The following is a 14,921-nucleotide window of genomic DNA, read 5'->3' on the forward strand; positions in this document are numbered from 1 at the left end:
GGTACCCTCTACATTTGTGATTTCCATTTAATTATTTGTAATTTTGCTCTGTCAGATGCCTTTTCAAGATCCACAGATAACACATATTGTACAATCATCCAGTCTCATATATCATGTGACCCATAAAATGTTGTCACCAAAGGTGACTTGATTGAACATCCCAGCATAGTGTGAGTTCCATTTTTGGTGGAAGCTGAGTTTACTAAATTTTCCACATATCTAAAGTTATCAAATTTAAACGTATGAAGAGGCTGCTTACTATTTGTCATCAATTAAGAACCAACTGCAGGCAGTCCCCGGTTATCTGCGGCCTCAGTTATCGGCAATCCGGTTTTATGGCGCTTGTCTAGCAATGATGATAACTTGATTTTCGGCGTCGATATGCACTGATCTCCGGTTATCAGCATCAATATCTGCCGATCTCCAGTTATTGGCGCCAGTACCCGGTCATCAGCTCCGATATCTGGTTATCGGCGCCAATAAGCGCTGTTATTGCCGATTTTCGGTTATCGGCACACCATTGGGAAAGGAACCCCCACCGATAACCAGGGACTGCCCGTAATAAGAACATAACAGTCCAATAAGATATAACAAATAGACGTAAATGATTAGAACCTGCAATTTTATATAAGTAACTTACCAAATAATTATATAGCTGTAGTAGTGTCTAACTAGCTTGGCAGCTTAAATTCAAAATTCACCGGTGGCGTTTCAGTTGTTTAGTGTAGGTGACTAGTGAATAATCCTGCGCACTAACAGGAATACCGGGAATGACTTAGCAGACAGTCTCATTCTGTTTCTGCCATGCCCGATGTAAACATCGGGTGTTTGCAGCAGCTTTGTTCGTTGTTTGGCGGTTGTACTGTATAACCAGATTTATGGGAAGTATTATCGCTGATTTCAAGTAGCCTTCAAGCTTATAGCTCTCAGGATCAGTATTTTATTGTTTTGTTGTTATTAAGATCTGATGCAAGTTCATTTTTCACTACTGAATGAACAGCATTCGGGGTACCATTGTACTTCCTGAAAATAAAAACGAACCAATCAAAAAGAAAATGCTATTAGACACTCAGAAAGAGATACCCCAAGGTCCAGTATTGTGAGGTATATGTTGTACCAAGTAAAAAAAATCAGTAAACAAATGTTAAAAAAAAATAAAAAATAAAATTTGATGGTGAAGATCTGCCTCAAAAAATAAAAATTTTTTAGGCCAAAACAGAGAGTTAAGACCCTATGTCCCAAAGCCACTGCAGTGGCAGAATTGCAGTAAGTATGGACACAAAAATTGTAGAAATGAACCAGTATGCACTTATTGTGGATCTACTGAACATACCACACAATGGAAGTGCAATGAACCAAAGTGTATAAACTGTGGGCAGAATCATCATGCAAGATCCAAAGAATGCATGTGTTACATATACAATACAGAATTAAAAATGATACAGGAAAGAACAGGGATGTCTATAAAAGAGGCTAAATTAGAATTGAAAGTGAGAGGAATTCAAGATCCTGCTAAGAAACTCACATATTCTTCAATAACAAAAACCAATAATGAAACACAAACACATACAGATAGAAGTAATAAAATGCAGCTAAATAAATCTCAAGAAATTAATGCTTAACAGAAAAAAAGTAAAAAGGTAAAAAATCAAGAAACGGGTGCAGAAGATATGGATAACATTTTATCTAATTCATTGGAAATGTTAATGCAGTATAGGAGCACAAGAAGATACTACTACAGAAGTAATAGAGGAAAGTTGTGAAGGACCGGAAATTAAAGATAAAAAGAGACCTGTGGAGAGAACACTGCCCAAAACAAAAACAAAAAAACTATTACTAGAGCAACATCGGTTAAACCAAAGACAAAGGATATGAAGAAAGAACAAAAACATGCTAAAGGTAGATTTACCTGTATCTCCTAAAATAATAGTAAAACTTATGGATACAGAGATCCAAAACACTGAAGAAGTGGAAGAGAACCATACCATAGATGACAATGATTATGTCAAGGGAGAAGAGATTACTCCATCACCAATAATTGGAACAAGAGCAAATGAAACAAGATATGTACTTGAAAACACATGTGGGTGTAATGTTTGTTTTGTTGAATTGTGCAATAACAACATAAACATAAAAGATGGTTTAACAAACATTATAAGAAATTGTATGAAATATAGAAAAAAAGAAACCACAGATTTTGAGTACCCATGAAAAAGGTTGCATGTGCATTGAGCGCTTAATATATTATAAAACAAAACAAATGAAAGTTGTGAGTAAATTATTAGAAAAAATCCAAGTTGATAATACAAAAAAAGAGAGCAAAACTTGACCACTATAACAAAATATTTTCAATAGCTACTGTATAGTATACAATGGAACAAAAATGGTCTGCAGACCAGATTACACCTAGGAGAAATACAAAGGTTACTAAAAGAATATGAACCAGTGATATAAAGTTTACAACATGACAACAATAGGTAAATATACCTTAGCATCTACATTATGAGAGGAAGAAGGAAATTTAGGTATTGCTAAATATGTACATAACAAAGTATGTTATAACAAAGTACCTGTAAGCTTTACTGACCTGCAAATATCAAGTATTGGAATACGAATAAAAAATTATAATTATGTAATTTTTAATTTGTACAACCAACCTAATAAAAATTACGACATTGATAAACTTAAAGAATTATTTAACAGTGCCAAAGGACCTACATTAATAGTAGGTGATTTTAATGCTCACAACCCAACATGGGACTGTACTGTAATTGTACAAACTCAAATAGATCAGGAAGTAAAATTGAAGAATTCATAGATTCAAACAACATGTGCTGTATAAATGATAACAAAATTAGCACATATTTTTCAAAAACACGGAACTTTTTCTTCAGCAGACTTAACTCTTATGTACAACAAGCATAGTAGGCAGAATGGATTGGAATACAGTTGATAACTTGCACACCAGTGATTATTTCCCAATATTAATTTCATTATAACAAAATAATCCTGCGAAGCATGTCCCTCAATATAACATTTATAAAGCAGATTGGGAACTATATGAATTCCACACTAGGAATGTCCCACCACGTTAGTATGTACAAGATCATAATGAAACAAATAGATTTCTTGTTGATTTCATTAAAATGCTGCTGAAAAAGTAATACCAAACTCAGAATTTCATCCAGCAAAACACAAAGTCCCATGTTGGTCTGAAAAACTAACAGAATTATTAATAAAAATAAAACACCAAATCGGAAGATGATTAGGGAATTTTAATAGAAAGTTCAGTAAAATAAATAAAACATTACTGTTATTTGAAGAAAATTTACAAAAACTAACTACAGTATATTATTAGAAATTGTTACATTAAAGCCTCTATATAACATATATCTGCAAAATTTAAGAAAGAAGCAATTCAAGGAAGAATAATTTCAAGGAGGAAATATGTATCAGATCTCTCTATTAATAATCCCATCAAAAAATGTGAGAAAAATTCAGGAAAATAAATGGTACCCATGTTAAACCACCTAGACATGCCATAATAAAAGATGGGAAAGAATACTTGATCCTAAAGAAATAAGTAATGTAATAGGTGAAAATTTAGCAAAAGTAAGAAGTGACAAAAATTTAGATGAGCATCTCTGCACAAGGAAAAATAGTATGGAATTAACAACAATAAATTTTGAAACCGTAGAAGATATATATTATAATAGAAAATTTAATATGGAAGGGTTGGAATTTGCTCTGTTGAAAAACAATAAATCTGCCCTTGGAGATGACAGTATTTGTTTTGAAATGATCTGCCACTTGGCACCTTTGGCAGAGTCGTACTTATTATTAGAGTTTTATAATCACTTATGGCTTGTAAATTTATTTCCTGATGAATGGCATAAAGCTATAATTATTTTACAGCTGTCTTTCTCATGGAGAAAGCTATGGAGGGTTGGAGACCAGCCATAGACCTCTCTCCTTTGAACCGATTCATTCACCAGACTCAGTTCACGATGGAGATAATGCGGTCTGTGCTCGCCTTCATCAGGGAGAACGACTTCATGCTTCGGTGGACTTGAAGGATGCTTATTTCTAAATACCCATCCATCCGTCCTCCTCGCAAATACCTATGCTTTATACTCGGGGAGATAGTGTTCCAGTTCAGGGCACTGTTTTGGGCTCTCAACTGCTCCTCATTTAGTAGGCAGTGTTCACCCTGGTGTCAGCTTGCCCATTTTCGGGGATACATCTGTTGGGAGTATCTAGAAGCGAGCTGTTGGCTTGTCTGGCAGGCTCTTTGATTAGCATTTGCTTCAGGACGAGGAAAGACTCCTTGAGTTTTGCCACGATTTAGGGATTGTGGTAAATCTTCAGAAGTCAGATCTCACGCCCAAGCAGAGGATAAAGTACCTGTGCATGCTGATAGATACGGTAGCAGCAAGAGTCTTTCCCTCAGACTCTCGTATCAGCAGGTTCAACAAGGCAGCACAGCTGTTCCTGTCTCAACAGGAGCAGCCAGCTCGACAATGGCAAGTCATCATCATCACCTGTCATTGTTAGAGAAGCTGGAGAGAAGCTGGTCCCTCATGGGCATCTTCACCTTCATTCCCTTCAGTGGAGACTGAAGGAGTACTGGTCCCAGTCTCGAGACCCTCAGTCCTTTCTCATTCCTCTCTTGGGGGAAGTGAGAGAGGATCTAGACTGCTGGTTGGACAACAGTAACCTCTTAAGAAGAGTATGCTGCATAACCCCCCCACCCTCCGGACATGCTTCTGTTCTTAGACGCATTGACCGAGGGATGGGGTGCGCACCTGGAGGAGTTGCTGACTTCGGGAATAGGGAACCAACACAACAAGCTCCTTCACATCAACATCCTGGCACTCAAGGTTGCTTTCCTTGCCCTCGGAGAGTTTCAGGATCGAGTGATGGGACACTTCGTGGTTTTGATGAGTGACAGCACCATGGTAGTGGCATATGTCAGCAAGCAGAGGGGTCTTGTATCCCTTCCGCTTCACCAGTTGACGATGTAGGTGCACGAGTGGGCTGTGGCTCACTCGGTAGAGCTGTCAGCCAGATTCGTTCCAGGCAAGAGGAACGTAGTAGCAGACAAGCTCAGCTGCCAAAATCAAGTGGTAGGGACCAAGTGGTTCCTTCACTCGGGCATCACGGAGAGGTCATAGATCTGTTTGCCACCCGGCACAACAGAAAATTTCAGGTCTTCTGTTCAGTCATGTTGGACCCATGGGCCACTGCAGAGGACGCTTTTCAGCACTGTGGGACAACCTCGACGTCTATGCCTTCCCTCCATTTTGTCTGATTCACAGGGTGAGCAGCCAAGTGTTGATCAGGATGATTCTTGTGGCTCCCAAATGGCCTTAGGCCGTTTGGTATCCCAACCCGCTAGCTTTGCCCTCTGAGGCACAGACAGAGATTCCTCGCTGGCCCAACCTGCTGTGTCCACCCCACATAGAGTGGTACCACCAGGCAGTGCATTCTCTGTGTCTTCATGGCTGGCGGTTATCCAGCATCTCTTGCGAGCGAGAAGCTATTCGCACAGTGCAGCAACAGAGATGGCTGGATGCCTTAGACAATCCTCTGCAGCTGTATACCAGGGAAAGTGGGCTGTCTTCTGTGGTTGGTGTCATAGACAGGCCTCTCTCAGGTAGGAGCTTCTATTCAGCAAGTTGCGGACTTACTCTTCTTCCTTCGCTGAGAGAAGCTCCTCTCCGTTTCAGTTGTAAAAGGCTATAGGGCCGCACTCGGTCTAGTCTTACGGCTGAAAGGCATAGAAATCTTATCTTTCTTCGAGATTTCGCTAGTGATGAGAAGCTTCGAAAGGTCTTGCCCACCCAGGGACCACAGACCCCCTGTGTGGGATGTGGCTCTTTGTTTTGAGGAGCCTAACTCTTGCACTGTACAAGCCTTTAGGAGAATTGTCAGACTGTCCTCCTGTTTGCCCTGGCATCAGCGAAGAGAGTAGATAACTGCATGGACTTTCCTTTGATGTTAAACACTTCGACCTGGGGATGGGAACTCCAAAGAGAAACTAAGACTTTTTGTCCCAGATTTCATACATGAAGATTCAGAACCCATGAGTCCCGGACGCGAAGGTTTTGAGTCCCTTCACAATCCCCTCCCTAGAGGACTTTGTAGATAATGACCCAGACGAGATGCTACTTTGTCCTGTTAGAGTGCTGTGGCGCTATCTCTAGAGGACTCGTCATTTTCGGTCTGAGTGTCGACGACTCTTCGTTAGTGCTGGCTCGTCTAAGAACACGATTTCTTTCTGGCTCTGTGAGATGATCGGGAGAGCATACTCTGCTGCTGGCAAAGACGATGCCAGTACCTTCCGCCCGAGAGCTCACAAAGTCGGGCTTTGGTCCAACCCTCGCATTTTGGAAGAATGTGTCAGTTTCTCAGGTATTGAAAGCAGTGGTGTGGTCTCGACAGACCACTTTTACCTCGTTCTACCTTCGGGACATTGCCCATAAGTTCTTGGACACTTTTTTCTTTGGACCTGTAGTGGCTGCTCAACAAGTTGTGTAGCTTACCCGGCTCCTCTAACAGGACAGGGTTGCATCTCGCCTAAGATGTTAAGTCATGGATGCAAGAGTGAATGCGGGAGTGACTGGCCTCTCCATCTTCTCCTTCCCTCTCATCCATCGTCTTTTCCTTCGAGCAGAGAGTGGACGGGCTGTTACATGCTGGATCTGGTGGCTGATGCAGGTAAGCCTGTACTTTGAGCTTCTGTTCTATTTTTCCTTCCAGGATTATAGAAGCAAACCTGCTCCTTCCTCTAGCAAGGGGAGGAAGGAGATCCTGACAATAAGACAAACCCAATGCTTGTATTGGCCTTACTGTCTATGACTTTGAAGGTTCATCCTAGCCCTTTTTTGTATGGGGTTATGTTTACCTCCCTCATGCAAAAAGGCTCAGAAGCCTGACAATTGATTATACATTACCACACCCTGATCAGTTCGTCAGAGGCAGGTTTCTCTTCCTTGCTCTATCGACCAGGAAGAGAATCCCAGGTGTGGCGAACTCCAGTCGTTCAAGAGACTCACTCAGATTCCTCCCTCCAACCAGTGAGTCTTCCTAACGTAAAGGACCGATGGTTTGTATATTGTGTAGGAACAAATCACAATTTTTTAAAGTAAATTGTATTTTTCGTAACTATACAAGCCTGAGGTCCTTTACATTACATTTTAATGCCACCCCTCAACCTGACACTTAGGCCAAAAGGCAAATTGGAATGTTTACGTCTGGGCAGACGGGAGTCCCGCCTAACGGATAGTTGTTAACTGCCTAACCACCTTGTTTGAAAGTTTAATGGCTGTTTCCTGCTCTGCTGTAAGTAATTTCTTATGTAAAGGACCTCAGGTTTTTATAGTTTGTAAAAATACAATTTACTTTAAAAATTGTGATATTTTTTCATTAAAATATATTGATACTAAATGAGAGAGAGAGAGAACTGTGGTTTTTACATCAAAGTCTAAGCACAGTATAAGTGGATTCTGTAAGATAAATAATGTTTTATTGATATTTTGCTGTTTTTGTTTTATTAAAGAATATGTATACTGTTAGGAGAGAGAGAGAGAGAGAGAGAGAGAGAGAGAGAGAATGTAGTTTTACATTGAAGTCTAAGGACAGTATAAATGGATTCTGTAAGTGAAATTATGTTTCATTGATATTTTGCTGTTTTTTTTTTCATTAATGTATACTGTATGTATACTGCTTGAGAGAGATAGAGAAATTTAGTGTTTATACATTGAAGCATAGTACAGTACAGGCAGTCCCCGGTTATTGGCGGGGAATCCATTCCGACAGCGTGATGATAAGCAAAAATTGTCAATAATAAAAAATCAGCAATTTTTGGCGCTTATTGGCGCTGATAACTGGAGATTGGTGCCTCTTGTTAGGCATGTATTGGTACCAATAAGCGGAAATTGGTGCATATTGGTACGGAAAATTGCAGATTTTCGTCGCTAGACAAGTGCCGTAAAACCGAATTGCTGACAACCGAGTGTGCCGATAACCAGGGACTGCCTGTATTAACTTGCTGGGGACGAGAATTCAAAGGCACCTTATTCTATGGCTGGGAAGAGAATGTTGAGAGTTGCATATGTATGAAATTCGGATATTAGATATTTTTACGGTGATTAGAGACGAAACATCAGCAGTGGTAAAGTATTCTCGTGTGTACTGTTATAATATGTGGTAATCATAGTCAACTAAACTTGTAATGGCATATGGTACAGTAAATCAGACAAAGCAAAAAATATGACAACACTACCTCCGTGATCTGTCGTGAACTTGCTGGATTTGTTTATTTTTGTTTTACGTTTATGGTACAGTAGTTGACATTTTCATTAAAGGATATGTACAGTATAGTGCTGATATACGAGAAAGAGAGAGAGAGATTTTTCAGTGTCATTTGTAGCTATTTTATTTAACCACCAAATGGGCAATGTAATAATAATAATAATGATATACTGTAATTAAAAATTTTCTATAAGTAACTTACCAAGTAATTACATGGCTATAGTTTCTATTAACCAGCAGCCAAAACTTTTGAAATTCGTTGGCTGCAGTATTTTGTTTGGCTAAGTGACTAACTCTGCCCACTTTCGGGGTCAGAGAGGAACAGCTAGCAAAATGATTCAGTTTGTTTCTTTATTGATTTCTCATCATATTTGGTGAAGTATTCTTGCTTTGGTAGCCTTTCGGTATTATTAGATAGAGTTAGACTCTGTTTTTTGCCCATAATTGTGAATTTCAATATAATTTGACTTACCTTGTTTACTGATTGTTAATATAGTTGACTTGTTTGACAAATGTCAGACTCAAGTTTAACTAGCTTTAGGTATTGCAGCAAAGGCTGCAATACGCGTTTGACTAAGGAATCTTACGATTCCCATTCTATCTGCACGGATTGTAGGGGACAAGTTTGTTCAGAAGACTTATGATGCAATGAACATATAGACTGGGACAGTAAGAAGTGGAAGACTTTAAGATCTCATTGAAATAATAAACTTGCCAAAGATAAAAAGAGAAAAACGACAACCAGACGAATTAGTAAGTCTTTAGGTAGTCAGGGATCTCCTGTTGATCATGGTATTGAAAATGCTAACGTCAAGATTGATGTTCCTGTTATTTCTGCTCCTTTACCCGGCTCTCTCGCTTCCGAACCCAACACCATTGCCAGCCTTGAGTGTAAAATTGATAAAAGGTTCGGATTGATTGTAAAATCCATTGCACAGTTAGCCTCATCAGTTAAGGTCCTTATGGACATTAAGAGTGATTCGGAGCACCCTGTTGCGCCTAGTGCCAGTGCAGTGTCGGTGGAGCGCCCGATTGCACCTAGTGTTAGTGATGTGTTGGTAGAGGAGGTGGCTGCCCGCCCCGCCGATTCTCCTAGGCAAAGGTCAATGTCATACTCCCCTAAACCTGGGAGGAGTCAAACTGGTACCCTAAGGGAAGTTGGTGGGGTCTGCCCGTTGGTAGTTGCCCCCTCGGTTGAACCTGTTGTTGAATCCCGGGTTGCAGCCAAGCGCCACTGGCAAGGCGTATCCTTGGACGTGCATCATCTTTCATCTAGCTCAGATGATTCTTCTCCCATGCACCATTGGCGTCTTGTAGATGAATCACGCCCTTTGAAAAGGTGTGCTGGTGATGTGTCGCATTCTCCTCCAGTGCCGTGTAAGAAATTCAAAGAGCTGTTTGCAGTCCTCTTCCGTCTTGCAGTCACTGGGACAGTCCGGAGCATTTTCTTTATGTTCCTCCCTTGGTGGAGAGTCAGAGAGCAGCTTCCAAGTGTCTTGCTTCTCGTAAGCACTCTTTGTCTAAGACGTCTTCTTCTGAGCGTCCTCATGCACCCGAGACTCCTCAGGCTCCCAAGCTCCCTGCAATGTTGGAAGCTCCCTTGACTGCTGAATGCCTGGTTTCTAACAAGCACCCGAAATTGTCTCAACGCTCATTGGCTCCTTCTCGTACTGCTGTGTCAGAGCACCCATCTTCTCTAGAGCATCATAGAGCGCCCAAGTGCCCATCTTCACCTGTCCACTCAATGATTCAAGGATCGCCAACTAAGATGAAGCTCCCATTGGCACCCGAACTTCCATTGGCACCAGAGCACCCACTCTCTTCTGCTCACCATGCTTCTGCCGCCAACGCTTTGACTCCTTCTGCAGCTAGTGTTCCTCGAGCAGTTGTGCATTCTTCTGTGTCTTGGATTCCCACACTTCAGGTTTTACCCTCTTCTAGCAAGCAAGTGCCCTATGTGGTAGACCCGATTCAGAGCAAGCTTGACAGTATTTTGAGCTTGTTGAAGAAGGCTCCGTCGACCCCCCAACGTACAGACTTAGCTTTGTCTCTGTATCCTCAGACGAGGGAGAAATTATTGCTCAAGACACTTGTTCTTCAGCTTATGCATCGCTGCTAAGGTATCTTCTTGCTGCCTTCCCAAATTGCTTTTCGCCTGCAGCTCCTTCTTCACCTGCGTCGACTTTTCTTGGGGAGTCACAGTCTTCCAATTCGTTGAGACTGCCCAAGTTAGTGCTTTCTTCTTCTGTTAAGAAAGCCTTCAGTGTTATTGAGGGATGGCTAGCGGAGAAAGAGGGAACAAGGTAGAGCCATCGTCAGCTTCCCTCCTTGTAGATTGTCTAAGAGGAGACAGCTCTCTTACGCCACAGGGGAAGCTCCTTTTCTGGGAGTTTCTGCCTCCTCCCAGGGGGACTTCTATGGGCTGATCGATTCCTCTCGTAGATCTGCCTTTGCTTCAACAAAGATCATGCTCAGTTCAACGGAGCTCTCGCACCTTCTTAAAAACTTGTTTAAGGTGCTTGAAATGTTGAGTTTTCTTGATTAGGCAGTGGGCTATCTAGCCCATAAGCTTTAGGACTGCTCCATTATTCCTGAAGATGGTGCCTCCGACTTGCTGGGGGGTCCTCTCATATATCGATAAAGGGATCAGGAATGGTTCCCAGGAATTAGCTTCCCTGTACACAATGGGAGTCTGAAAACAAAGAGAGAACTGTGGTGTTCCTACACCTCTAGGGGAATGACTCCCTCCCAGAAGTCAGCCCTTCTGTTTTCCCCACTGGATCATCATCACCTGTTCCCGCAGGCTACAGCTCTGGAGATTTCTCCGGATCTTCAGAAGAAGAATAACAAGATCTTCTTGCCCAGTCCTCTAGGCGGCCTAAGGCGGTGCCTTCTCATGCCTCCAGGACAGTCTCCCTGCTACAGACTCGACCCTTTTGGGACAGCAAACAGAGATCCCTTTCTAGATCCTGTTCTTCCAGCAGATTCATCTCCAGAGCCATTAAGAGACCTTCATCCCATTCTGCCTCTTGCAAGAGAGAATTTTGTCCTCCGAACTTCTGTAGGAGCCAGGATCCTTCTCTTCTGGGAGAAGTGGAGAGAGAGGGGTGGCAGAGCCCTGATTGTCAGTGTTTTGAAGGAAGACTGTTTTATCCCCTTCAAAGAAAAGCCACCTTTAAGCAGCTCTCCAATAATATTGTCAGCTTACTTCAAAGGCTCAAAGAAGTCTTTGGCCCTCTCAGAGGAAGTGTTGTTCCTTCTCAAGAAGGGGGCGATAGAATTAGTAGAGAATGTGGGCTCCTCGGGGGGGTTCTACAATCACGGTTTTGAGGTGCCCAAAGCTTCAGGGGGCTGGAGGCTCATCCTGGATGTCAGCACATTGAATGTCTTCATTCAAAAGACAGAGTTCAAGACAGAGACAAATTGAACCATCATGTCATCCATTCACCAGGGAGACTGGATGACATCAATAGACATGGAGGATGCGTACTTCCATGTCCCAATACATCAGGAATCGAGGAAGTTTCTGAGGTTCGTGTTTGGGAACAAAATGTTCCAGTTCCACGCTCTGTGTTTCAGGTTATCAACGGCACCTCAAGTGTTTACCAGAGTTCTCACTTCCTTAGCGAAATGGCTCCATCTGATAGGAATCAAGATCTCTCTTTACTTGGACGATTGGCTACTTCGGGCCCAATCGAAAGAGAAATGTTCAGAGACCTTCAAAAGACTCTTCTCCTAGCCCAGGAGCTGGGATTGATAATCAACATTCAGAAGTCTCAGTTGGTTCCGTCACAGTGGATTCTTTATTTAGGGATGATAATAGACTCAAAGTTTTCAGGTTTTTCCCTCACCAAAGAGAATATAGTCACCTCAAGATAGCTCGCAGATTTCTCCTTCTGGACCAATGCTCCACCAACGAATGGATGGGTCTTCTGGGGACATTATCGTTCATAGAACAATTCGTACTCCTGGGTAGACTTCTTATGATACCGCTCCAATTCTTCATAAGAATCAGCTGGAACAGGAAAAAATACCCAGACTCTTTCGTGTTCTGAGTGACTCCAGAGATAAAAGAGGATCTGCGTTGGTGGAGCTTGGAAGGTTGTTGCAAGGGAAATCCCTCCTTCTGTTGAGCCCCATCCTAGACTTCTCAGACGCGTCGAACCTAGGTTGGGGAGCAAGGAAATTTCAGGGACCTGGCACATAAATGTCAAGGAATTGAAGGCAGTTCATCTGGGGTTACAAATTTTCAAAGAAGTGTGCAACAATACCATCACAGTGCACTCAGACAGTACAACTGCCCAGGCATATATCAAAAACCAGGGGGACGACACACTCTTTCTCCCTTTACGAGACGGCAAGGGATCTGCTTGGGGCAGCGCAATTTAAAGTCAAGCTTCTTACACGCTTTATTAAGGGAAGCTCAACGTTCTGGTGAATGAGCTAAGTCGCCGGAAACAAGTGTTACCCACGGGAGTGGACTCTGGATCCCCAGGTTTGCTCGGACCTTTGGAAGTTACGGGGGACTCCGGTCATAGACCTGTTTGTGACTTCCAGTAACCATCATCTGCCCATTTTGCTCATCGTTTCTGGATCCTTTAGCTTGGGCAACCGATGCCATGCTTCAGGACTGGTCAAACAGTCACCTTTATGCTTTTCCCTCTTTCAGTATGATAAGACAGGTGATCAACAAATTCCAGACTTGCCAAAATATGTCAATGATCCTAGTAGCCCCCTTTTGGCCAACAAAGGAATGGTTCCCGAATCTTCTCGACCTCCTCACAGACTTTCTAAGGATGCTACCTCAAAACCTCATCTGCTAAAATAACCCCACTTCTGGTGCTTTCATCAGGGATTGTGTACTCTGGTCCTGACAGGCTACAAACTATCAGGAAACTTCTTAGAAAGAAGGGGTTTTCAAGATCGCCTTCGCAAGCTATTGCCAAATGCAGGTGACAGGCCTCTGATAGAGTATATCAGGCTAAGTGGACAGTTTTTAGAGAATGGTGCAGAAAGCACAGAGTGTTGTCTTCTCAGAAATCTATAGCCGAAATAGCAAACTATCTGTTATATTTTAAGACCGACAGGAACCTGTTATCCTTGATGATCAAGGGTTATAGGGCCATGTTAAGCTCTGTCTTCAGACACAGGGGAGTGGACCTTTCCTCTAATAAGGATTTATCTGATCTAATTAGATCGTTTGACACCATGAGACAGAAAGAGGTAGCAGTAGTTCCATGGAACAAAGAAGCTTTGTGGTCGTTCAGACACCTTGTGGTGTTCTGTTAAGAATCCTTCTTGGCCACTTCCAAAGAATGCCCTGGCATTCTTCCTTAGGGACCTCATCTCGGAAGCCCATTCTTCTGTTGAAGAGGAGGTTTTTCCATTGTGTAAAGTGAGAGCTCATGAAAATAGAGCTCTAGCCACTTTGTTGGTATTCAAGCGTAATTTGTCTCTCTCCTCTATAATGTAAGTAACTTTTTGGAAATATAAGTCAGTCTTTGCAGCACATTATTTGAAGGAAATTGAAACAGTTTATGATAATTGCAGTACTTTGGGTCCATTTTCGGTGGCTGGCGTGGTGGTGGAGGAAGAAGCGTAAGAAGCAATCCTTCCTTTCTTTGCCTTGATTTAAGGTTGTTGAATTTTTTAAGGAACCTGGGGGTACAGTGTACTGGAGTGCCCTCCAGTCCTTCATAGTTGGGCAATGGTTTTTAACTTTTTATGGTATTAAGTGACGTTTATTTCATTGTCTTTTTTTTGTACTGCGCCCTGGGCAAGGGCAACATTATTACCGCCATGCCACCATACAACAAGGAGAGCGCATATAGAGGCAGTACCTTCCTGCCACAGCTCTCTTATCATGTAAGGAACAACAGGCATTTTTAATACTAGCAACCCTTTCTATTCTCAAATTCATTACCAATACTAAGGTTTTGAGGTAGATTTGTTCATGTATCCCATCTCCTGTCAGTGTGGGAATCAGCAATGTAATTACTTGGTAAGTTACTTATATAAAAAGAACATCTTTTATGATAAAATAAAGTTTTATATATACAGGCAGTCCCCGGTTATCGGCGATCCGGTTTTACGGCGCTGGTATAGTGACGAAAATTGGCAATTTTTGGCACCAAAAATCACCGATTTCCTCTTATCAGTGCCAATAATTGGGTGTTGGCGCTGATACATACCTAACAGAGGCGCCAATAACTGAAAATCGGCGATTTTCAGGTTTTCGGTTAACATTACGCCATCAGAATGGAACCCCTGCCGATAACCGGGAACTGCCTTCTTACCAAGTAATTACATGATTGGAGCCCTCCCTCCTCCCCTCACATGAACATTATGGCACAAACAAATTGAATCCTTTTGCTAGTTGTTCCTCTCATACCCCAAAAGTGGGCAGGGTTAGTCACCTAGCCAAACAAAATAGCGCGACCTGCGAATTTCTAAATTTTAGATGCCGAGCGAGTGAAACTAATAGCAATGTGATTACTTGGTAAGTATATATAAATGTCATTTTCATGTGGTTTGACCAAATAAATACCGAATGAAAATGTGCAAATTTGGTGATTGATGTGTCCTGGGCGATATGTAACCCTACT

The 14,921-nt window shown here is 42.0% G+C and overlaps 1 protein-coding gene across 1 annotated transcript in view; it reads left to right on the forward strand.

Annotated features, from left to right (window-relative positions):
* The first annotated feature begins 1,890 nt into the window (after positions 1–1,890).
* The window catches only part of LOC136844733 (tigger transposable element-derived protein 1-like), a 29,505-nt gene continuing 16,474 nt past the window's right edge, over positions 1,891–14,921 (forward strand). The window contains exon 1 of the mRNA XM_067113970.1: positions 1,891–2,083. Within this exon, the coding sequence (XP_066970071.1) occupies positions 1,891–2,083 (193 nt within the window). The remainder of the gene's footprint in view (positions 2,084–14,921) is intronic.

The sequence above is a fragment of the Macrobrachium rosenbergii genome, chromosome 13, assembly GCF_040412425.1.
Source record: "Macrobrachium rosenbergii isolate ZJJX-2024 chromosome 13, ASM4041242v1, whole genome shotgun sequence".
Classification (NCBI taxonomy): Eukaryota; Metazoa; Arthropoda; class Malacostraca; order Decapoda; family Palaemonidae; genus Macrobrachium; species Macrobrachium rosenbergii.